At 36.5% G+C, this 26,087-nt stretch overlaps 1 protein-coding gene across 7 annotated transcripts in view; it reads left to right on the forward strand.

Moving 5' to 3' along the window:
- LOC149065030 (CCR4-NOT transcription complex subunit 3-like) overlaps nt 1-26,087 on the forward strand; it is a 75,029-nt gene that overhangs the window by 35,849 nt on the left and 13,093 nt on the right. For 4 of the 7 annotated variants that reach the window (XM_089254551.1, XM_089254550.1, XM_089254548.1 and 1 more), the window contains 5 exons: nt 3,489-3,589; nt 11,925-12,058; nt 13,628-14,049; nt 16,173-16,287; nt 21,686-21,962. In XM_089254551.1, the coding sequence (XP_089110677.1) occupies nt 3,489-3,589; nt 11,925-12,058; nt 13,628-14,049; nt 16,173-16,287; nt 21,686-21,962 (1,049 nt within the window). Of the gene's footprint in view, nt 1-3,488; nt 3,590-11,924; nt 12,059-13,627; nt 14,050-16,172; nt 16,303-21,685; nt 21,963-26,087 lie in introns of all 7 variants that reach the window. The other 3 variants (XM_089254549.1, XM_089254546.1, XM_089254545.1) reach the window with 1 other exon arrangement.

Here is a 26,087-nt window from a genome sequence, read left to right on the forward strand (position 1 = left end):
AACCGTACGAAACGATACTGGTGTTCTTTTGTTGAAGCAGTTGATTGAAGGTGTATTAATAACTGGTCCATCTTATTCATTCCATTAAAATTTTTAAACACTTCGATCATATCCCCCTGACACATGCAATGTAAATATATTCAAGAAATCAAGTCTTTCTTCATGGACACATCCAGATAATATCTGTAGTACATGGTTTGACATACTATCATAACACTTTGTTATGAGTAGAAGGGCAATTCTATGGATTTGCTCCAATTCATCTTGTATGTACCCTGGATCTATAAACCACACTCCAGAGCTATACAATATCTTTTCAACACAGGTCAAGTATATTTCTCACTAATTGCTGTGTGAGTCCTCACATTGCTTTAACAATTCTTTGTTGCTCTTGTATGAAGTTAAATATCTTGTCCTGGACAAGGCTTGAATGAAGTGTAAAATTCTTATTGTAGGCCAGTGTTAGGTCCAGATATTTCATAGTGATATTTCATTTTGGTAGCTCAATACAAGTCCATATTTCTCACATCACTGATGGATTCTATTTACTAATGGTGTGGTCAAATATTGGTAGGGCACTATAATTTTTTGATTTTATCCCCATCAGAGTATCAGCAAAAACATGGAGTCTTTCTGTTTTGATTTGTATCACTCTCTAGAAGATCATTAATGATCATTTGCCAAATAATTGACCCTGATGATGAGCCCAAAGTGGCACAGAGGTTATAATCCATCAGCTCACCTGAATATCCAGTTATTATAGTCCTGTCCTGCAAAAAGCTAACATATTACTGGAAGATATTTTGCTCCTGAGAGCCTTATGGAATTGAAGGTGCTTTTTGTGTCTAGACTCACAAGACATGTATAGTATCTTTCCTTATTATTGCTATAGATAATGGTCATAATATCAGTGAGAGCATCAGATGTACTCATACCTTTTTCTAAAACCATACTGTCTGTTATTTATTTTACCATCCTTCTCTAACTAGTGCATTAATTTCTGCATCACAATCCTGTTGAGTACTTTGCCCCTTACTGGCAAGGGGCTGATAGGTCTGTAAGATGAGAGTATTTTAGGGTCTTTTCCTTCTTTCGGCATATATATATAATTTTTCCCTTCCTACAAACTTTTGGGAAATAATTTTCACAAAAACATACATCATTTAATAGCTTTAAGAACAGTTCCTTATTCGCTGTGTAAAGCTCTCTGAGAATCTCCATTGTCAAACCATCAGCACCTGGAGCTCTTTTAGTTTTCATCCTATCCAACACACTAGCTAATTTGGTCTTATCTATTGGTATATGCCGCTGTGTGGGCATCATGCTGGACTCTCGTCCTGAGGATCCAGGTTTGAACCCTGTTGACAGCACAATGGTGATCAGTTGAAGTTTGTTTTGTGTGGTTTTCCAGCTTTGAGGCACGAATATGAGCCAGTCTCCCATTAGAAAAAGTCTCTGCAGAGAGCAGGCAGGCTTACAACACGATACTGACAAAACATGAAAATTCAAGTGTTTCCATCTTTACTTTAGAAAACGGAAGCCAGATGGCTGCATGAACACGAAAAAAGCACAACTTAACAACATAAGTTAGGGCCAAACATATACTGTTCGGTTAAGTGGTAGTGGTGTCGGCATATCTTCATTTGTTAATTCAAATGAAAATATATCATCATAATTGTAGGCAATTGACTTGAAGTCATTAGTTCTCTTCGTATGTCTGTGTTTAGAGATGTAAAATTCTCGAGAATAATCTTTCAGAGAATATTCTCATCGATGATTGATGAGAATTATGATAATATTCTTTGGCTATAGAAGTACTTCCAGAAAGTATTCTAAAAAATATTTGTATAATAACATTTATTATAATAAATATAATCTCTATAAATAATTTGAGAACAATTCTTATTATTTTCGATAAGAATATTCTCTAGTAATTTATAATAGTAGTCCTTTGAGATAATATTCTTAAGAATATTCTTAATATATTCTCTATTCCCATCAAAAAGATCAAAATATTGAAGTTTGCAGCCCACAATATTAAAATCTAAAAGCAACAAAATTAAAACCAACATGGCTTAATTGCTAACTTTTAGAGAAATATGAGTAATACAGAATTTAAGTGTATGTGCATTGAAGAAAACAGTTCTGTATCTCAGAATGAAGGTGATTGTGTAAGAATAGCTTCCTTTATCAATCAACTTTGATTTCATTTCTTTTGTTGTGAACTTATTTCTGAAAATTTATCTAATTTTAAAATAATTTTTTAAGGTTTTAATTTAATGGTTTCTAAAATCTCTTATAACCAAGCTTTTAAAACCTCTCATCATGACCTGGAGAATATTCTCGAACTAAAAGTTGTCATTGGGGGGGGGGTGATTATGCCAAAAATTATTTTGTTTGAAATGTTTCAGGCAATGAAAACTGATTTATATTGCATATGAACAAAATTAGTAAAACAATGTAAATTATTTAAAAGAAAAATAAATGTTCTCGATTATTCTCCATTTTTTGCATCCAGGAGAATATTTCTCAGAATATTCTTGTTCTCTGAGAATATTCTCACCTGGCATTTCTATCTGTATGTGTGATCCATCTTGCTTTAAAATGCCAACTGCCACTGTAGATCTTGTAAATTTTTCTGTTAAAATTTTGTATGGGACTCCATATACGTCTTTAACCATTATTTTACCCAAGAATTCCTTGAGCTTATTCCTTTTTGTCTCAAGGATCATCCTATTATGTTTATTATTATTATTTTTAATATAAAACTTTCAATCGCAATCTTGGTCTTGATTTACTTTCTTTCTGAAATCTTTTACGAATTACCCTGACTAGTTTTCTTTTTGTCTTCAGGTACAGATTCCACCAAAATGCATGTCTCTTTTTTTTTCTTGAGTCGCCTTCTGGCAATTTTTGCTAGCATATGGACTTGTTCTTGTATCTCGTTTATTACTAATTCTATATTACTAATTTTTGTATCCTTAGTTTTCAATTCCTATGTGAGGTCTTTCATTCCAGATCGGAATACAAATACATCAATGTCTTCCATTTTTATGGTTCCTTTGTAAGTTCTTTTCGGTGTCGCAAGCAGGACCTCAAAGAGGACCACTGACTCACTGTCAGAGGGATAGGCGAGATAGAGAAAAATAGGCAAGATATCTCTTGTAATTGCTAAAATACAAACATCAAGTTAGATGAGGTATCTCGTAAATGCTGCTGAGAGGGTAAACTCTCAGCAGCATTTATGAAGAGGGACATTATAAGGAGGACTTATTGATATTTTAAGTTACATTACGTACATTATAAGGGGGACATTAAAAGAAATGGATTATCCTAATTGCAATAAAATAACTGGGGACATAATTGGAGTATGTTGAGGATCTACTATATTACCTTTTCAGCATTCTGTGATGTGTAAAAAATGTGTTAATACTTAAAATACATAATGTTATATGGTGTCCTCTATTACAATTTTACTTTCCTTTCAGAGTGTTCAGCCAAGTAAACCTGTCCCTATTAAAGCACATAATTCTATTAGCTCTACGTGTTCTGCACCAAATAAGTCCTTTTCACCTTCCCGTAACAACAGGCAAGTATTTTTCTTTTTTTTTAACAGGAAAGAAAAATGTTTCAAAAGAAAATTTCAAATTTTTAATGCTTAAAACTGTAAAGCAAATATGTTAGTCTAAATTAGACGTTCAGGTGGGGGGGGGGGAGGTTTCAACTGTTTTAGCCTGCAGACGACATCAATAAATTTGCTACATTCCATAGGCCACGCTTCTGTCAAATAAGTAAAATATTCGTGTAAGCAAGAGGGTTACCAATTTTTATAATGCGAGTCCCTCAAATCAATATACTAATATAATTTTCAATTTTTTTATATTCTACCTTTCAATTTCATTTTGGATTCTGAGACTTTCACGACAGAGCTGAATGAGACTCGTTCTTAAATCTAAACCCGATTAAGCCCATGGTGCTGATCTTGTAATGAGTCAGAATATATTTGCAAAGAATTACATTAACACGCCAAGAAATGTCTAAAAACTCCTCACAGCTACCTTTTGTCACAAAATAAAATCAGAAAACCTCTTGGCAAAAATGTAAAAATAAAGTCCAATGATAGAGTAAAAAAGTTTAGAATGCCATATCTCTCTGCATTAGCCGGCATCCTTTAAAATTTAGGGGAATGCCAACTTTTTTAATGATGGAGTGTGGTCCATTCCTAGCATGCTGGGAAAAACGAGATTCAATATCAATCACAGAATGCATTCCGAAGACTGATGTCAGTTTTAAATAACTACTGAATGAATAAGTAAATTAGTATAAAATAATAGTCTTCACTGTAGTAAATGTATTTTGTGTGCCAAGAAATTCTATGATGATGACAATAATTTAACATCTACGTACTTGTAGTTCCAAATTTAATTGTTGTCAATTCTAATACAAAATACAGATACTTCTCATGTTTTTCTGGATTTTCAGAGATTAAAGAAATGTGGTGACGCTTCATCGTGTTTTACCTTGCAATTCTGTAATTTTTCAGTATGCTTATTTCAATTTTGCATACATGAGTGCAAAAACACTTCGCAGTCTACATATATATCCATTAAACTCATGTAATTCATGTAAAAAAATATGCTCAGTATCTGACATTTTTCAATAAATCAAGATTTGTGTAAGCAAAAGCAAAAAAAAAAGTAAAGCTGCAGACATCTGAGCATTCTTTGTAAAGCAGAAAAGATCCTGAAATCCATAGAACAGACGAGGTCCCAATCAATCAATTCAGTTGATTCTTTGAGTCCAGATATTTAAGAATTATCTGGAATCTATGACTCGAATTTCCCAACATGCCGGCTAATGCAGGAGACTACAGTAAATAGACTACGAAAAACTGGGTCATCATGGTCGTTTCAAAATATTATGGTTGTGTTCTTAAACAAGTGTTTTCTTTTCTTTTAACCTAAAATGGTCTTAGATGAAAGAGGCCAAAAATGCTGGCCATCATGATTGTTGGCAAAAAGAAGATAGGGAGGCAGGTGCACTGAGCATTTAATTAGTAATGATGTTCCCTTCATTTGCAAAATTCTGATTGGTTTCTATATTGGTAATGTAGCACGTTGAAATACAAGAAATTGATTCCACATGGAAGGAATTGATTGCACTGATTTCTCATTGTTAATTAAATGTTTCCTGTATGTTTTAATGAAACTTTCTTCTCATAGAAGTCTACATATGCTGAAGACTTTTTGAAGTGAAACTTTTATGGGCAGGGTAGTAAAATTTTAGATCTACGTCAGAAAAAATGAAATGGTGGAATGGAAATGACATGATCTTTTCTTTCCTAAAACTTAAAAAATGGTTGCCCGAGCCATTTTTTGGTTTGTGGCGGATAAAGATAGTTTATTACCTTTCCCTGCCCCCTGTGATGCTGGTGGAATCGTAGAACGTCTCCTTTAGAGATGGTAGATGGGTGATGTACACCATTTGGAAGAAAATAAAATTAGGTTAGGGGTGGAGTGGGAAAGAGTGTATTCCCATTCTTCGATATCTTGTGACCAGTAAAAGATAGATGTGAGGCGAGGTGAATCTAGTCATGTCAAATCAGACTTAAATGGCATTCGCTCAAGATTTTTACACATTTTTCTTTTTTACTTTTTAGATGATCCTAGCTTCAGAGAAATTCAACCCATGATTTGCATTTTAGCAGTGGAACATGATAGCAAATGGTTCTGAGTCCTAATTCTTAACATAATTAGTGTGTTCCTTTAACACTAGAACTACCGGAATTTTTCCAGACACCCCCCCCCCCCCCCCAGAACTACCGGAGTGGTCTTTTGACCGCTATTGCAAAAATACATGATAGCTGGTAGATATGGATTTATTTAGGATCAAAAGAAATGTCATAAGAACTAGGGTTGCCTGTCTTGAAATATTGTCTTATGGAGGTTTTGGGGAGCATGGGATTCCAACACCATGAAAAAAATCTTACGTAATATAAACTCTCAAAAAACATAAACATGTTATTCATTAATTTCAATATTTCAAGTCGTAAGTTTTCAGGAAGCTCACATTCAGTGGGTAAATTTCTTCCCGTCCCCAAGCTGAATAAATTAAAGACTGATTTTGAAGCAAACGCTTAATGCTTTTTTACAATGCTAATTAGCAAACAGAAGAATAAATATCAAAATAAAAAATAAAATGTAAAAATAATGACAATATAATATGGTGTTTCTCTACCTGTGGTTCGTAGATTCCCGGGGGTACATGAGTACTTTGAAAGGGGTGGTGCGATCATTTTCATTTACCATCATAATCACACATTTTGTGGTGTAAAATTGCAACTTATTAATTTTTTTTTTTTTATATGAAAATTAAAAATAAATTTATATGCAAATTGAAAAAACAAATAGATATTAGATTTTATGGGGGAAGGGCATCTAAGTTGACCTGATGCTACAGGAGGGTCCGCTGTACATTGACCTTTACTACTAGGGATCTGCGACATCAAAAAGTTTGGAAACACTGATATAATATGTACTATATGCATATGATCTGAATATAAATGTATAATGCGTAAATAAATGTATATAATCATAAGCTATGACAGTAGCATAAACATTTCCCGGCCTGTGGATGACAATATTGAAGGAGGTCCCCTGAAGTATAAACTAAAAATAGATTTTATCAGTGAGCCCACTTCCCCCATTTATACTCCCCTTTTGAGATGGGTGTGTTTACCTTCAAACATTGGGTGAGAATACATACAAAATATCCCATAGCATTGCTCCGAACCATCTGAAAACTTTCCGTAGCCTGAAAGTTTCCCTAAGCTTTTAAAAAGTAGGTGAGATTGAACAGGACTCTATTATATATTTTTAGTAAACTTGTTAAAGTTATAAAAAAAAAACAGTACATTGTATGTAAAAAACTAATAACTATGCAAATGCCGAGAGTAAAGTTCAAAATCTCAAACAGTGGTCAAAATGACCGCTCTGTAGTTCTAGGTAGAAGTTTTTGTAAAAGATCAGTGAAATGACTTGGAAAAAAGAAATTTTACCGAAAGATTCCTCTTGTTGAATCAGGAAACAGAGCGAAATTGCCAAATTTTGAAAAATAAAGAAGTAGTGGGTGATCAAAGTTCAGAAAGCAGTCGGAATGACCGTGCAATAGTTATAGTGTTAATCATATTTCTAATGATCTTTTTGTCTGTCCTATGTATTTGCGGGAACAATCGAACAACAGAATTAAATAAATCTCCCATTGCATAAGTGTCCCTGCAAAGCAGAATGTTTTGCATTGTTCTTCAATGAACCCTTGGCTGCCTGGAAATGTTTCGTAATAAAAGTTATCATATTAGAGTTTTTTACATTTTTCTTAAAATTTTCCCAGATTGCTCTGCAGCAGCACTGATTGTTCTGGTATGTATGTCGCCGATTTCGGCGCATTCTTATTCGGGGTAGGTGCTAATGCTTCTGATTTACTCAAAGCCTTCAGATTTTTCAGCTTTATTAAAATCTGATCAGTCTAAAATTAAAATCAGCCATATTGGAATTGAAAACTAAATTCTTCTGATTTTTCTTATCTATAGAAAAATCCCTTAAAATCCTCAAATTGTGATAATACAATTGAACGACCGACATTAGTTGACCCAAAATTGCAAAAAGGAACCACAGCTATACGCATTTTGGAACTATATGAAGTTCCTTTATCAGTAGCAGAGAAATAGTGAAAAATATTGTAAAATACTCCTTATAGCTGGAGTTACTCGCTGTTGTAGGCAAAAGAGTCAAATTCAAAATGAATTGGGCAACAAGAGCAGAGGAGGAGGAGGACAGAAAAAAGAAAAATGACGGAGCTAATCGTAAACGAGAACGTGATAGTGATGCTGATAGAGAAGAATAATTATTGTAGAAACTGTTGCCAGATTTTTGAGATGGGTGGTGTGCTAGTTTGGCCATTGACCAACTGGTTTGAGTTTTTGTTAATGTAGAATGATTCGAAAAAGTTCAAGTCAGATGGTGAGGGACATTTTTGAAAGATTTTGGCAGAAGAGAAGTCAAATTTATGGTCAAAGGACCAGCAGTGTTGGGCTATGGATGAGCGATTAAAGTCTCAGTTGGTTACGTATCTTCTATGCTCATTTAAACTATGTTAGGGCATGTTTAGTTTGACCTATATACGATAATCTGCATTGACATGAAATGCGGTAGATGCCCCAGTGGTTGAGTGAGTCTATAAAAAAATATGGGAAATTGGGATTTTTTTAAGTGTGGGAAACCAGCAATTGTCAAAATCAGCAAAATATGCTGCCAAAAGTAAGCGAGGTTAAAATCATCGGGAAATCATCAATGACGGGTAATGAGGCATTACTGCTCACCACCGTGGATTAAAATGAATTCTACTAAAGTGAATTGGAAGCGCATCCATTAATTGTGCAAGAAACAATCTTGTCAATAGAATTTGTTTTATTTACTATCGTGTGCAAAATTAAGAGAATTAGCACATTATGTCCAATTTCTGAAAAACTAGTGGACATATTTTAATGAAATTTGGTATGAATGCACAGTTATATTAGAAAAAGAGATGTACCATACACAAAAGTCATAGTATGCACACATGATTGGCAGTAAAGCTGATCATTACAGGAATGTCCAAAATCCACGTTGCAAGATCAAACGAAAAATGAGTCAAATATGGGGTATGGTCCCCTCTCACAGTCAAACAGGTCGCACAGCGTGACGGCTACTAGACACGAGGCAATTGAGGAGTCCCTGTGGCAATCGGTCCCACTCCTGCAGCAATACAGTTTTCAGTTCCGGGATGGTTCTCGGAGGGGGATGATGAAATGCAATTTAGCAAGAGAGATCGCCCCAGACCTGTTCTATAGGGTTTAGGTCAGGAGATCTGACTGGCCAATCCATACGCCGAACATCCTCATTTTCCAGATAATCGTTGACCAGGTGAGCCGATGTGGATGAGTGTTGTCATCCATGAACAGGAACCAAGAGCCAACTGCGTCCCTGAAAAGTCAAACATAGGGTTCCAAGATCTCCTCTCTACCTTCTAGCAGTCACAGACCCTCTGCCAAACACATTGGGGGGAGGGAGGCAGGTTGTGGCCGTCAAACATTCCAACATGCTGCCTGCCCAGACCATGACACCTTCGATAGTGGTCCATTTCCCTGATGTGGTAGGGATAGTATCGGGTACCAGGCTCTCTCCAGATGAGTGTACATCGAGAATTAGTGTCCAGGCTGAATCTCGACTGATCTGTGAAGAGCATGGTGCTCCACTGAAGTCTGGTCCAAGGCGGATGTTGTCTGCACCATGCTAAACATGCTCTCTTGTGTGCTGCAGTTAGCAGGATGCAAACAGCGGGTCTTCTGGCATAAAGCCCTCTCTCATGAGGCCTTCGGGCTGGGAAACTCGAGTTCCAGTGACAGCATGTAGCTCACGTGAGAACTGTGATGCTGTAGCAGTACTGTGGCATCACACTGAAAGTGCCAAATAACAATCTTCATTGGTTGTCGCGGCTCTTCGACAACCTTATATAAGACTTCTCGATATGGATCCAGTGTCCTGAAACTGTTTCCACAAATTGCCGACAACATTTGGCGTAACATCAAGCTCTGTAGCCACCTGCACTTTGAAGTGCCCTGCCTCCAATCTACCAATGATTCTCCATCTCATTAGATTATCCATACATTTGTGGCTACTCATTTTACCTGATAGCTTATAAAATTTACCAAACTCTTGCGAGAAACACAGCGGATGTCGCAGATACGTGGAAAATGCCTCGTGCCCTTATCATCCTCTCCATGGTCACAGTTCCGCCCACACACGTGCACACTTACGTATTTGACACTGTATATTTGCATACTTTGGTGCCATTATTAGTAACTTCGGTTCACACAGTACTATTGTAAAAATAGACAATGTGCAAATTCTCTTAATTTTGCACATGAGTGTAGTTGATGCTGAATGGCCCTATGGTTGTGCATCGAGTGAATTGGGATATCTGCATCATGTGTGATACTGAATTGACACCACTCATTATTTTTAATGGGGAGGAGGAACTCCGTGTATAAAAACACTCTTCTCTATTAAAAAAAATTTTTATCCATGAAGTTTTATATATATATAATTTGGGCATAGTGACCTTTCAAGTTACATAAACACAGATTTTTGGTGTTCATTAATGCTTAATTAAATTTGAGCAATTAGGAAAAAAAGCAGTTAGGCGATATGGAAATATACATTCTTAATGATTAATAAGATTTCTTTTAATTAATAAGCAGTCAGTTAATTATAATAAAAATACGATTTTTTTTTAAATTTTTTATTTTTAAAAATCATGATTTTTTTCATACCCTGTTGCTCAAGAAATCATCTGCCATCTGCGCGTAAGTCCTTTCAACTGAAGGAAGTCAGCCTCACCCATCACTTATTGAATGGTTAGAAATAACTTATTGCATAAATTTTCTGGTTAGTTTATGTACTGTGAAGCACCAGAAAACAAGATGGGGCGGGGGAACATATTTTATAAAAAAAAACTCTTCTGGCATAGTTTATTTTCAGCCTTAAAAGATGCGCTATGCTGGGTGGTTCATGAAATAACTTACGCGATATACGAGTCGCTCCGAAAATCACCAAATACAAATGAAATTTGAGAAATCGAGAAGTGTTTCAGAGTATGCGCTTGAGAATGAAAGAAAACCTGTCTCTTGCGGTTATGATTACAGCAGAAAAATTGCCCAAAAATTCAAATGGCAACTCTCACTTTTATGTATTGCAAAAAGTGATCAGCGTAGTAAAATAACCATAAATAATGTTGGAATGGTACCTGTAGCATGATAACTGTAATAATAATGTCTGCACTAAATGCAGACAAAGACACATGTGAAAATAATGCAGGTCACATTACTGCCGCAGTAAGTCCCGTACTAAGGGGTTAGCGCATGAACACACCTTGGTGAGATTTCTTTGTCTGCGTCTTGCAATGGCATTTGTGTTGCTACAGGTACCTTTCCAATGCTATTCATGATATTTCACTGTACCAATCCCTTAACAATGCATAAAATTGTGTATTGGCATTTGAACTTTTTTTACAACTCTGTTACTGTGATCACAATCATTAGAACCAGGTTTTTGTTTCTCTTTTCATTTTTGAGTGCATATTCTGAAACACATATTTGAAAAATTGGATCTTCTGGATGTTGTGCCAAAACTAATATTTGGAAAGAAAAGTGATTTGTCTCCTCTGGGAATCTCCCGGGTCCCCTTGCATACTGGACAAGTGTGCTCTAGTTGGCATTTTTTTGGCCCGAAATGTACTGCTGTAGTTAAGGGAGGTTGCTATGTCTCCACTCAGCGCGTGGAGACTACGCGTGCTACTAATACTTGTTATAAGGAATTGGAAAGTGTGTCTCGGGTGTATTATTTAGCACTCTTGCCCGGTATGCAAGGGGACTCTGGTTCGATTCCCAGAGGAGACAAATCACTTTTCTTTCCAAATATTAGTTTTTGCATAACATCCAAAAAATTCAATTTCTCAGTATATTTTGGGCCGAAAAAATACCTTCTCTTAATACTTATATCAATTTCTAACTTTATCAGTATTTGTTGATTTTTGCAGCCGTTAGGGTCCAGTATATAAATAAAGTTATTTTTATGACTCTGTGCACTAAATAGTCTTTAATAAATTGATGTTTAGCCAGTGATTTCATTTCTCCATCTTTTGCTATTAACTGATCAAATGACCTGGCGGGCTACTAAAGTATCGTTGGCTGGCTCTGGGTTGAAGACAACCCAGAGCCAGCAACATGTAACAGTTATTCTGAGAGTGGTAATGATTTTTTTAAACAAATATTTCATTGTATTTAATTATTTCAGATGCTTGATAAGTGTTTATTTTCTCTTTCACAGTACATCATCACAAAGTAGTGTTCTTAGCTGTTCGCCTGTCAACTCTCATAGTAGCCATCCAGTCATAACGCCTCCTCCACCCTCTGCGCCGTATGCCGTTGCAGTTGCTGGAACACCTAACAATGCTTACAAAAGTGAGCGAAATTACAACATTTATCTCTTTGTAAGGGTTTATAATTGATCAATTCGTTATGAGTTCATAGAACTGAGCATAGATGTGTAAAACTAAAATGAATGGAAATATATATTTGATGTGAAATATTATTGAAGTTTTATTGAAAACATCTTTTAATTCCCGACGATTACTTGTTACTACTATGTACTATATTTAGCAGTAAATTAGGTTATAAATAAATTGAAGCTCTCTCCCCTTATTTATTGTTCTAAATTGAGAGCTAAATCTAGATTTTAGCCATGCAAAAATGAAGTGTTCGTGTGTACCCATGAATAAAGATATCATTAACTCTACTAAAATTGTATACATTCAATGTTTTGTATACATTCAGTGTAAAATATTGAGGACAGAAAAGGCAAAAAGATTTCAGAGAATTAAAGTATGGTAGACTTTATGACGGGGTGGCCAATGGCTGGCCCTTGAGGTGGTTTTGTGTAGTCTCCCCTCCTCCACCAGACAAGGTAAAAATAGTGTGTGTATTACATCACAAATTATTTATCATTATTTGAGGTATGGGTTTCAACAGCAGACTTCTCTGATTAACAAAATACTTACATTCATTATTTCTTGTGGTGAAAATTACTTAATATGTTTTCACCAAATTGTTTTTTCCACAAGCTCACAAATTAATCTTTAAGTTTATTGCCTTTTTTTTCTGCTATTTGTGGAGCAAATTTCCCGTTGTGGCCTCTATATTTGTGTCAAAATGTGTATTATCTGCTCATTGTGATGAAACATTTTCAAAGTGGATGCTAACTCACCATGGCACCTTGAAATTTCAACTGAGTAAGCTATGCATACTGCAGACTTTTATAATTCCAAAGGGAAAAAATTAATCATATTTGAGTGGGTTGATATTGTGCGGGGTGGGTGTTCTGCAAAGTCTAATATTGAACTCCTCTCTGTACAATGATATCCTTTATTATGATAAATCACTCTGACGATATTTTTCAAAGAGATTTTGAAACTGCTCTAATGATATTCTTTATTTTTTGCTCAAAATTGTTTAAAATGTAATTTTAATTTTGTCAATTGATTTCATTGTTGTGAGGGCTCTTATTAACATTGGTATTTTGCACCACATGATCACTAAGTGTCGATGAAGTTGCGAGTGTTGTAACCTTCTGTATAGTATGCAAAAGTGTGATGCAGTAAACTTTTTTGCAGGATGGGGTAAGACAATTAATAGAATTTCATTAGCAACTAATTAATATTTTTTTTCCGAGATTGAAGTATTTAAAAGTACATTTTTATGTGGCATTAATGACAGAGATTTTGGAAAGATGTTAGCAAAAGCATAAATTTGGTGGCACATTATGATTATGCTGCCTCTCGATTTAATGTCAATTTCTTTAAAACATTTTTTTTCTTGGTTTGCAGAGTATTGTTATATTGAGGTTTTTCATTATCTAATAGTTCTGAATTTTTTTTAACTGGCATCTCTTATGTTAGCACTTTGTGCAGGATGAATATTTTCTAGAGATGTGTCCGTTAATGTGCCTAATACATATTTTTTCCCTCCCCTTAGTGCCTAATGCAGTAGAGAATTCGTGGTCGTCAGCCATGGATATCGAACATAGTTGTGATAGCACAAAATTAAGCTCGCTCTCAAATTCTAGTGCATTATCTGGTTCTTTACTGAACAGCAGCATCAAGCCTGTACATATCAGCCAACTGCCAAAATGTTCCTCAGCTCCCAGTAAACACAATGTGTCTCTCATGGATGAGGGTTCTCAGTACGGGCAGGACAATGGTGAGTGTCCGAGGTCATCTGCATCACAGCTCAAAAGCCACGAGAATGCAGTCTTGTACAGCACAGCGGCCAGTTCTCAACACCTACGATTAGAAGAACAAGAATTGTCTATTTCTTCATCATCCATCATCCAGAATGAGGTGCCTGATTTATCTCCTGGTGCAGCTGTTGTGAATGGTCCAGTGAGGTCTAGTAAAGTAAGTGTTATAAATGTTTGTGGCTACTGTGTGATGATTATTGAATGAGTTATTTCCTAAAGCTCTCTGTTATTCATTTTGGGAATTCCAGTTTTTTCTCACATGTTTGTTATTTTCATTTAAATGTTTCTGTAATCCTTTTGCAGTGATCTCTTATCCGTCGAAGGTTTTTAACCGACCAATAGTCCTGCGCACACACACATATCTACAGTTTCAGTTTTCTTATTTCAAACAAGTCTGCTTGTACATATTTGGGGGAGCGTGACTTTTACTTATGTAAATGTTACTTATTAAATATATAACGTTAATGCACAAAGTTAATGTAATGTTGCGCTACGTTTACTTATGAGAAAAACATAAATTGAAGTTTGATATCTAGTTGTTAATATGGGAAAACTATTTAAAAATTTGGCTTTTATTTGAGAAAGTATATTTTTTTCTACAGGTTCACAGAGGTCTGTCTACCCGAAATTTAAACCAGTTTTTTGGACCCTTCACAAAATTCCACCTCTGGAAAACGAAAATTGACGAAACCACAAATGTGGCATTTTGTTTGTTTATACTGCAACATTTAAGCTAGTTGCATTCCCACTTAATTTTTTTGTTTTCCCAATAATTGAATCGTTGGCAGACGGCAATAGAGAATGACAACAAATTTTTCCACTCGAAACATTAAAATTAAATTTTAGTTACGTGAACAATTTAGATTCCAAGTTAACACAATGTAGTAATTTTATAAGTTTTAATGCTAATAAAATATCACAGTTTAGTAAATCAGATAGAAATCACCCGATCAGCTTCAGTCTGACTAGAAAGTAACAAAGTCTGTTCCATCACTGGAGCCGATTTTCCAGGAAGTCCATGCACATTCTCATCGCCTTTCCACGGACATGTTGAGAACTGATTTGCAAGCGGTTTCTGGGCTATTAGACTGTAGTCTAAGAGATTTTCTTCTTGACGTTTTGCCCATATTTGTGGCAGGCCTCATCTGAGGGTAATTGGACATACGTTTCTGCTGCAAGTGAGAAAGGCTTCGTACATCTACTGTCATCGACTTTTTCTTCATATGCACTTCTGAGACTTGATTGGCCGCAGAAGAACCGCATTGGTTGGCTTGTGTGGATGTGATGTGCTCTGATTTTCTGCATGTGGTGTCTAGCGGCGATTGGCTGTTGAGGTCATTTCCTCTCTGACACTCATGGACCCAAGTGGGATGCACCTTCATTTTCTTCTCCTTTCGATTATGTTGTGGTGCTTGAATATTTCAATGGCTTCTCTATGAAGATGTGCATGGTAGTGCACCTAGGACGATATTACCTGTCTTTTTAAATTTAATTTTGTGGCCGTTTTCCCACATATGTTCTGCAGTGGCTGAACTTTGTTTTTCCCAGACAGCAGCTTCTCTGGTGTTCCTTTATTCTTGTAGCAGTACTTCTTTTTATTGTTCCTACATACACTTTTCCACACGAGCATGAAACCCTATAGACACCTGTCATGCAAAGCGGGTCTCTCAGATCTTTTGCCGAGCGTAGTGATTGTGCAAAGTTCCTGGTGGGTTTGAAGCCCATTTTCAATTTCTGATTTACTTGCATTATAATTGTCTTTTGGACCATTTTGCTCTGATATTGATAAACACAGGATTCTGATTGTGAAATTATTGATTTTTGGCTCACAGTGGTGGATTCTTCAGTACAATTTTGCGTAGAATTTTTTATTCTTAGAACACACCGATTTATCAGAAATTTTTTAGAGAAATGTTTAGGAGGCACTTGTGTAATTTAGTGCAGGGGTTCTCAAACTTTTCCCACTCGCAGCTCCCCCAGTGCAGTTTAACGAAGAATTTCTTTGGAAAACCTTTGTCAGGCCAACACTCTGCAGCACCACTAACAAAGGCTGGAGGCACACCAGGACGCTGCAGCACACAGTTTGAGAACCTCTGATTTAGTGCATGTATGTTTGATGTAAAGAATTTCAATGTATCTACATTTCGAATAAGTTATTGCTATTCCCCACAATTATATGAATATATGAAGACAGTGTGTTTTTTTTCTTTCGTGTTTATTTTCTATGAGTTGTGTGCTTTTTGCCACTAAAAAATTTTATTACCTAACCGAAAATTTTAGCTACCAGAAGATACATCTCTTTCGTTGAAAACCATAGCTCAGCAAGCGGTTTTAAATGCAGGTCTTGAAAGCAAGTCTGGAGATTCATCTCTTTTACTTTCACCCATAGGAAAAAGTAATATTATAATCAGTACGTCTATTTTTAAAATTGTTTTCATTTCATTTGAAAAATTGGTTTCCTGTATGTTTTTGTTTCATCATTGCAATATGTTTTTGTTTCATCATTGCAATATGTGATTGTTTCATCCTAACATTATTGTGTGAATTGTTATGATGCGCATTCATATTTTACTAATCAATTCTATAGCGAGTAAAACCTCACTACATCTCGAAACTTATGGGACAGAGAAAAACTTAAAAATAGTTTTCGAGAAATAAAGTTTTTGCTTTTAAGAAAAGATAAATTTCTCTAAAAATGGTGAAAATTTTAATTGACAAAAACTGAAATACCAAATTTTTATTCATGCTAATTAATTTTTTTTCTAACCTTACACAATTTATGTTAAATTTCACTTATATGTAAATATGTTAAAATGCTTTCAATTTTTATTTACATACCTTAATTAAAATCAGCTGTAGGCTTGGCTTGGTGCATATTTTTTGCTGTTTGAGCCTTCACAGGGTCATCGAGGCTAGCAAGCGCTGCAAATAATTTGAAACCCATAATCTTCTCAATTTGCTGTAGAAAATGACAGCATTTTTACGGCATGTTTGGCATGCTTTTCTGGTTTTTTTTTCTAATTTCTCCGGATCTTCCTCTGCTGTATTTTCGTGAGTTGGCCATGCATTCAACAATGATTTCTGTATCAGTCAAGGTGTTGCAAGTTTGCAGTAAACTGTCTATTTTCAAAAAATCTGAAAATGAAATTTTAAGATTGTGCTTTTTTTAAGTTCAATAAAACTCCTCAGATATTGTCATCCCTCTTTTATGGAGAAAAATAATAAATTTCTCAGTATAAAAGTGTGCATTTCAAACCACTGATTTACCGTCATCAACTCTTTTATGGATTTTTTTTTATCCTGTCGTGTTGGCAAAATTACGGTTTTACTGTTAGTTTTAGATTTGAAAGAACAAATTGTCAATGGAATGGCGTGAAGTCCAAATCACATGAAAAAGTTTGAAGGTGAAAAGTAAGGCGTCCTTCCAAATACTGTATCTTAATCTTAACAAGGACATTATTTCAGGGGAGGGGTCAGAAGCAATGTGATGCAAGTGATAAAAATCTAGTTTTGAGAAAATCAACTTCAAAGTTTATCTACTACATTAAAGTTGTATGTAGTAATGAAACTTGTGCAGAGATGCCAATAATTCGCTATAGTGCATAAAATATCCGGAATTTCATAAAAGGACGCGTATATAAAAATTTAGTTCATGCATCCTGTCCTAGTTTCAAGGGAAGGGGGAAAGTAGGGACAAAAACCTCCCCAACTTTTTCTGTCTATCAATCTGGCAACCTTGAAAAAGTAGTTTTACTGCTTTACAGTACAAATGAAGCATTTTACTGTACTGTACTGTATTGATATATATACTACGTGGGTTGTTGGAGAATAAAATGACGAATATCTGGTTGCTTCCCTGAATGAGGGGCCAAATACAGAATTTTCAAATTTCAGAGTTTCCATTTCCCCCTGCAGATTTTCTTTCCTCCATTTACATACTGGAAATTGCGGTACTTTCGCAGCTATCTGCTGGCATTCAAAGACAGCATCTATAAGGCGTGAATGCACATTTTTTGACAGATCATAAAGGAGTTTTGCAATGCCCATTCAAATTGTAAAACATTTTCAGAGACCATTCGGGAAAAAAAGAAAAAAATTTTATAAAAACTCTATTTTGAACATCTATGCTGTAGTCACCATTTCGCATGATGAAAATTATGCGTGTGTATGGAGAATCGGCTTTTGGAAGGGCACAAGGATCTAATTTTTCACAAAGTTTGGGTCACTAACATTCAAAAAGAATTTTAAATTAACATATAATATAAGAATGTAATTTTTTTTCAATTATTTTAATTTTCTACAAAAATATTTTTAATTTTTGATGATCTTGGGTGGGGGCGGATTTTACCTTTGGTTAAATCTTAAAATTACCTTTCGTGGAACCCACGATTCCACAGTGGTAATCAGCTGAAATTATGATTTTCTAAGGTTTTGAAATATTGAATTGGCTATTCCAATTGGAAAAAAAAACTGTGGTTGCCACAACAATCCTGCAGACCTACAAAAATATGTATATATTAAATTTAAAATCAGCGCATTACCAATTTGAAGTATAGTTGCATGGCTGCAACTGGGGGGGGAATCAGGTGGGTCTAGTGCCCTGTTCTCTAGACTAGATGGGGCGCCAAATTCACCCTTTATAACTACTACTACATTACACAAGGTTGTCAAGATGCATGCTTGCCCCGATTAAGAAAGTATCTAGTTGTGGCTCTGGATATATAAATGGCACCACTGCTACTGAACACAAAACTTGCCAAATGCTGGGAATACACACAAGCACACTGTTAAGGTTCACCAACCCAAATCTGACATAGCTTCAATATTCAGGTGTGAAAATATGTAGCAGTTAAATGGGGACAGATCAGATTGGTGGACCTTCAGGGGGAGAAAATAAAGTCATATTCGATATACCAGGAAATTGCTTTGCAATGATTTATATCAATAGGGAACCAGAAGAGTCAGAATCTCATTTGCTTTAAATTTAATCAGAAGATATTATAGAAAGAGCTAAGATTTTTTAACGAAATGGAAAATCAATCAGAAGGGAATTTATACATTGATTTATTATGAGGCATATAAACTGAAGAGCCAAAAAAACTGGTACAGGCATGCGTATGCAAATAAAGAGATATGGAACCAATCAGAGTACGGCGCTGCGGTCGGCAACGCCTATATAGCACAACAAGTGTCTGGCATAGTTGTTAGATCGGTTACTGCTGCTACAATGGCAGGTTATCGAGATTTAAGTGAGTTTGAACATGTTGTTATAGTCGGCGCACGAGAGATGGGACATAGCATCTCAGAGGTAGCAATGAAATTTGGATTTTCACATGTGACCATTTCACGAGTGTACCGTGAATATCGGGAATCCGGTAAAAAATGTAATCTACGACATCGCTGCGGCCGGAAAAATATCATGCAAGAACGGGACTGACGAGAATCATTAAACGTGACAGACGTGCAACCCTTCTGCAAATTGCTGCAGATTTCAATGCTGGGCCATCAACAAGTGTCAGCGTGCAAACCATTCAACGAAACATCATCGATATGGGCTTTCAGAGCCGAAGGCCCACTCGAGTTCCTTGATGACTGCACGACACAAAGCTTTACGCGTCGCCTGGGCCCGACAACGCGACATTGGACTGTTGAGGACTGGAAACACGTTGCCTGGTCTGACGAGTCTCGGTTTCAATTGCTTCGAGCTGATGGATGGGTATGGAGACAACCTATGGAGGCTCTGTGATGGGCGTGTGCAGTTGGCGTGATATGGAACCCCTGATACGTCTACATACGACTCTGACAGGTGACAGGTACGTAAGCATCCTGTCTGATCACCTGCACCCATTCATGTCCATTGTGTATTCCGACGGACTTGGACAATTTCAGCAGGACAATGCGACACCCCACACGTCCAGAATTGCTACAAAGTGGCTCCAGGAACACTCTTCTGACTTTAGACACTTCCGCTGGCCACCTAAATCCCCAGACATGAATATTATTGAACATATCTGGGATGCCTTGCAACGTACTGTTCAGAAGAGATCTCCACCCCCTCTTACTCCTACGGATTTATGGACAGCTCGGCAAGATTCATGGTGTCAATTACCTCCAACACTACTTCAGACATTAGTCGAGTCCATGCCACGTCGTGTTGCTGCACTTCTGCGGGCTCGTGGGGGCCCTACACGATATTAGGCAGGTGTACCAGTTTTTTCGGCTCTTCAGTGTATAAATGTGTGCCTCTAACTTTTAATTACAGTGGATCCTGCCTATAACTTTTTCAAAAAACCCTCATAAAAAACGTAAGCGGGAAAACACTTTAAACGGGAAAATCTTAATGAGAATTACTTAGAGTTGCGGACCACAAAAATAAGTTGTAATAAGTGGAAAACATTCTGAATGAGAAAATTATAAGTTTGATCAATTATATATTTGTCTTAGATTTATTACATGTGCTAAATTCCACCTGTTAAATTCTCAGTGTTAATTTGCTACCTTGCAAGCTTTTCCTACTAGTAGACAATGAAAGTAAATGAACCTTTGGATAGAACATGTTTTTAGGAATGAATTATTTGATTCACACACACAGATACCTCCTCCTCCTACCTAGAAGATGGCCCGCCGCTCTGTCTCAACGAAGAGATATAAGCAGGTGATCAAAGACCTGGGGCATGCTGGAAAAAATTCAGAGATACCAGTGAATGGGGGGGGGGCATACTTTTTTTTCAAGATAATTTTTTTTCGAAAACAGACCCACTTTCACTCAAAAAAGGACCCAAATTTTAAAATTAGAGTACAGCAGCATCTCTGTAGTAGTCGCTAGTAAGCAGCCCCAGTATATCTGGCCAGTAGTCAGATGCTGTGTAAAGGAAGCTCTTTGAGCAATTGACTTAATTTTTCACATTTTTTCACTTCCATCCCTTTGTTTCTGACCCCGTCCCTCATTTGTGCAAGGTTCTCTTCAAATGCGAATATTGTACGTATGTCTATACTCATAATATTGTGCATGTGCTTTGTTTTTTCAATATTCTCATCCAATAATCAGGCCCTAGAATAAATTCATCCTTGTCACTTTCTTCCTGTCCAATAGTTTGAAATTCTTTTACCAATAAGGATATTCGTAAATGGTTCTGTTATTGTAAAAAATATTTTTCTTACTTGTCTGAAAGCGGAATTTCCGATAAGTTGAAAATAAGTTTGATAACTCAAAGTTTTTCATTGCCCGTTGCAAATTCGACTTATCAAGATTTGACTGTAGCTGGTGGCAACTGAAAGTTATGTGACATGCAGAGAAAAGCCATTCCAATCAATTTTTAAGAGCTCATATTCTGTAGTAGCTGCATGGAGTAAAAAATCTTAAACCAGTTGGTCAGCTTCAAACTCCTTCACCCTGTGACTTGCATGTGAAAGTCGAACATCAAAGCACATGGGAAATTCTGTTTTTATTTTGGTTTAAGCTTCAGAAATATCCTTAACTGGCAATATTATCAAATAGACTAGAAAATACAGGGTTTTTATTGCACACTGGTCTACCTCGCTCATTTCCTGCATGCAGGCTTGTGCCGGGAGAATAGGACAGTTTATTTTTAAAGTTTATCACCAAAATATAGTTGCAATTGGTTGTGCATTATTTTAGTGGCGCCTTGTGTCATCACAATCAGCAAATTTTAAATGAATCAGTTGGCCCTCTTATTATAATGTAAAGCTGTTTTTTGATGTTATTAATTTGATTGTTTTTGCAAAGAAGCGATTCATTGTTTTAATGCTGGGTATTGTCATCACACATATAGGCTCATTTGGAACGATGAACAATAGTGCCGCTGTATCACTTTTACAAGCAAAGCAGACACCTTCAGATTCTGTGCCATCCTTACAGTCTGTACCTCCAGAAGCGACAGAGGTCTGCATTCCTCCGATTCTTGGTGTGGATCCTCTAGGGCCCATCAGGCCATCGGCAGAGTCTCTGGTACACTTGCGGCTCCTTGATTCTGCAAGCAGGCATTTACCTCAACCGCAGGATTCTGAAAGACTGAAAGGAGATATTTACCTGAGAAATCAGATACCAATGTAAAAATTCTTTCCTTCTCTTCATTCTAATATTTATGCACTCTTCCCCCAAAAAAGATGTAAAGACATTGGTACAATAATAAAATTTGTTGAGGGAGGGGGTTCACAAATGATCTACTAAAACATTTGTCGTTCCTTGTAAAATTGAAAAGAAATACAAAGTTGAACCTCTCTAATCCAACCCTCTATTGCCCTGATCTCTTTCTAATCCGTCCTTAATATCTTGTCACCCTTAAATGTTATCAATTATGATATTTTGTTTGGCCGTCCAAAACAAAAAAGTTCCGATTATGTTCTTGGAATTTCCCTTGTATGTCTGTCTTAGCAACTGTGCAAAATGTGAGGTTCCAATCTACGTTGTGTTTGCCTTAGGCAGAGAGGGAAGTGTTCATGATGATTGGATAGTTCATTCTATTCTCATGATTCTAGCACATGATCCTAACCAGGTGGCAAAATATGTTGGTAGGTGTTTGAAAGTTTGTAATTTACTTGTTACACGTTTGACACAAATACTACCAACAGATTTTTTAAAAGAATGCTTGATATTGTAAGTGGTTTTGTATTATTAGTTAGATCGGGACTCAACAAATTGCAAAAGAAACTAGGCACCAGAGCATTTTTCTAAAATCCAAACTTTTTTCTTAAAAAGGATGACCAAAAATGTTTTTTTAAAAGATGTTTCCAGATTTGATAAACTTTCCCATATTAGTGGAAATGTTTACGCATGGTAATTCACACAGAATTTTCTCAAGTGGGGAAGGACCCCAAATCCTCCTTTTTGCATATGCCAATGGTTACACAGGTCCTGAAAATTCTGCATTCTAGCTTCTCGCACATAGAAAATTTCAGGCACCAATGCCAATTTCTTTTAGTCTTCATGGGGACTTAGTGCCTGATATTTGTCATGCCCTGAGAGAGCTTGACAAATGAAAAATATTTAGGCATCAATAAAATTTCTTAGGAGGCAAGCACAATTTTTCCTCGTGAAAAATATTTCTAAATTCCCCCCCCCCCCATTTTTTTGGGACTAAATGAGTAAATGAACCATGTTGAGAAATGATTCAATGAAATCAGAAAGTTTTGTATCTTCCTCAGATTCTAATTTAGCAATCACATGTAGAAAATTTTTTGTACCAATACTGATTTCCAGTCACCAGGAAATGCCGCTGTGGTGGTCGAGTGGTCATAGTGACAGACTCGCATCACGAGGATCCGGGTTCGAATCCCACCGGCGCCACAGTGGTGGTCGGCTGATGTTGGTTTTCTGTGGTTTCCAACTTCAAGGCGCAAATGCGAGCCGATCTCCCCGTTAAAAAGTCTCACCACAGAGAGCAACAGGCCTACAACATAACAAATATTCAATCATTACAGTTCACTCACAATTTGAAGTATAGATGGCAGCACTGAAATATCAAACACAACACTAGCTACACACTCAGACTGTTAGGTGCACCCACTTTGTCCCAGACTCTGCCACGAAGCTGGGCTGGAAGAGATCTCGGCAATGGGATAAGTCCGGTGGCAGAGCCCCTGGCGTTCATTCATTCATTCAGTCACCAGGCAATCTGTCATGTGGGATTTGTCAAGCCATATATTACACCTTCATATCCCCTATTGGCCTGTATGATGCAATCTACTAATTGTCAATTGTAATTTATTTTCATAATCTTTAAATAATATTCATTTAACTAAATATTTTGCTACCAAGTATCTCCAATCGATTTGATGTATAAAAAGAATGTAATAAATTTAATATCGGTTTTGGTCTCCCTTGATAATCTGGATTTTCTTCTAATCCTGGTGATTTTTATTCCCAGTTTGGCCTGTTAGATATAAGAGAGGTTCTAATACATCCTCCTCAATCCTGGCATTACCTGTAGGAGATACTAGTACTTCACTGCACATGCACCTCATACACATTTCTTGATAGAATTTCTAATGAGTCTGACGTGCCAGAATGTATGTTCTGAGTATATGTGTGGCCCTAATGTATTTATGTTGTCAGGGGTAGGCTCGTTTTTTATTCTTGTTGCCATCTCTCTTCTATATTTTGAAGTGAAGATGGTGAATGGTTGAATTTTCATGTAATGTGTTGTGTTCAAGGTCTGCCCCCTCTCTATGGAGAGACTTTTTTCAAATGGAAGACCGGCTCTTATTTGTGTCATCTTGAAGTTGGACAACCACAGGGAACCAACTGCAGCATAGGTAACACAAGGTAGCGCTTGGGAAAAAGTTTCACCCTGCTAAGTAAAATGCTCGCTGAGATCTCAAAATTAGTTTTATATATATATTGTAGATATTTATAAATTATTCATCTGCAAAAAAACTAATTGTTGACATTACCATATTCAGTGCCCGAGTGGCATGGTGGTAAGATGCTCGTCTACCATCGTGAAGGTTGTTGTCAGGGTCCCGGGTTCGAACCCAAGGGAGGATATGGATAAGATATTTTCCCTAACGAACTCGAGGCGGCCACCGATAGACAGCGCCTTCACTTCCAACCCATCTCACTAATGGCAGTAAAATTGCAATATAGTGATATGGCCAGAGTTGGTGTTTGGTGAAGTAGTAGTACCACAGTCAAAAATCAAATTATCTTTGTTATCATTTAGATTTGTATAGAGAACATACACACACACAGACAGAGACACACACACACACAGACAGAGACACACACACACACGCACAGAAAATCAATTTTATATATATAGATATATGGACGGTATCAAATTTATCCTTAGTTTCTCTCAGATAAGATATCCACCGCATATTAATAGAAAATCATAATTTTTATCTGTCATTCGCATTCTTATCTTTATTTTATAATTGCTCGTAAACTCTCAACTGATCGCGTATGAATATAGGCTGCTGTTCAGAGAAAATGCATATAGGATTAAAGAAATGAGACTTTCTGTATGAAAATTCTGAGATGAACTTTGAACAGAGAATTTGGCAATCTCTGCCAGGAATTGAATCCTGTTGCGATCCAGGCAAGCACATTAACTACATCTATTGCAGAGACAGATTTCCCAGACTGCAAGATGACTGGGGTTTGATTCTTGGTGGAGTCTAAAAAAATTTCTTTCTAAATGTGTTATGAGCTAGAAAATAACATCTCTTATTTTAGGATTCACTATAACTTTCTCGGTCCTGAAAGAAACTTTGAACGTTGTTTTTTTATAGTATATATTTTTAACTGTGGAACTGCCTAAAATTGATTTATGTTGACAGATTATTGTGAGTTACTACCAAATGTTCACAACATCTAGAACTAATTTTGAGGTCTCTATGAGCATTCCATTTAGCTGGGAATTTTTTTAAAGTGCTGTCTAGTGTCTTCTACAGAAAACGCCATGACTGAGGTTATATTCTGCACATTGATTATAAATCTTGAAAGATTTGAATGACTGAAGTTTCCACTGCACATGTGAATAGGAAAGTTGCACAATCAAAATTAAAAAATCTCTATTTTGTTCATTTGTACAAGAAGAAAAGATGCAAAAGAAACAAACATATTATGAGTGAGCGTAAATTTAGACAAACTATGTAAATTGCTCAAAACAATTAGGGGAGCACATGGTTTTAACAAAATTACGCAAAGATGTATATCGATAAGTAACATAAAATGAATCATCCATAATTTAAAGCCTAGCAGGAAACGGAAGAAGAAAACTTCATATGCAAATCAAAGTTCATGACGTCAAAAACCAGAAAAAGGAGATAAGGGCAGAAATCAGGATGTTGCAGAAACGTCTGTTTTACTGCCGTAACTGTGAGATTCGATTGCGCAGTATTTTTTTTTTAGACAAGGTGACTTGAGGATGTCTCAACAACGTGATTTACCGGAATCCATGGCATGGCGTGTTATAAGCAGACTGGAATCCAGGCAAACACAACATAGTGTCGCGGACGCTGTTGGAGTCGCCAGAAGTGTTGTTGCAAGGCTGTGGAATCGATTCCAAGAAACAGGAAATGTTAGACGTCGACCAGGGCAAGGTCGGCCACGCGCCACTACAGCAACTGATGACCGGTATGTACGGTTAACAGCCCGTCGAAACACAACAGAGAATGCTACGCAGCTGCAAAGACGGTTGCTCTTGGCAACAGGACGAAGGGTGTCCAGCC

This window comes from Pholcus phalangioides, unplaced genomic scaffold (assembly GCF_987345545.1).
Source record: "Pholcus phalangioides strain wild (caught in Gottingen) unplaced genomic scaffold, Ppha-v1.0 ptg000041l_1, whole genome shotgun sequence".
NCBI lineage: Eukaryota > Metazoa > Arthropoda > Arachnida > Araneae > Pholcidae > Pholcus > Pholcus phalangioides.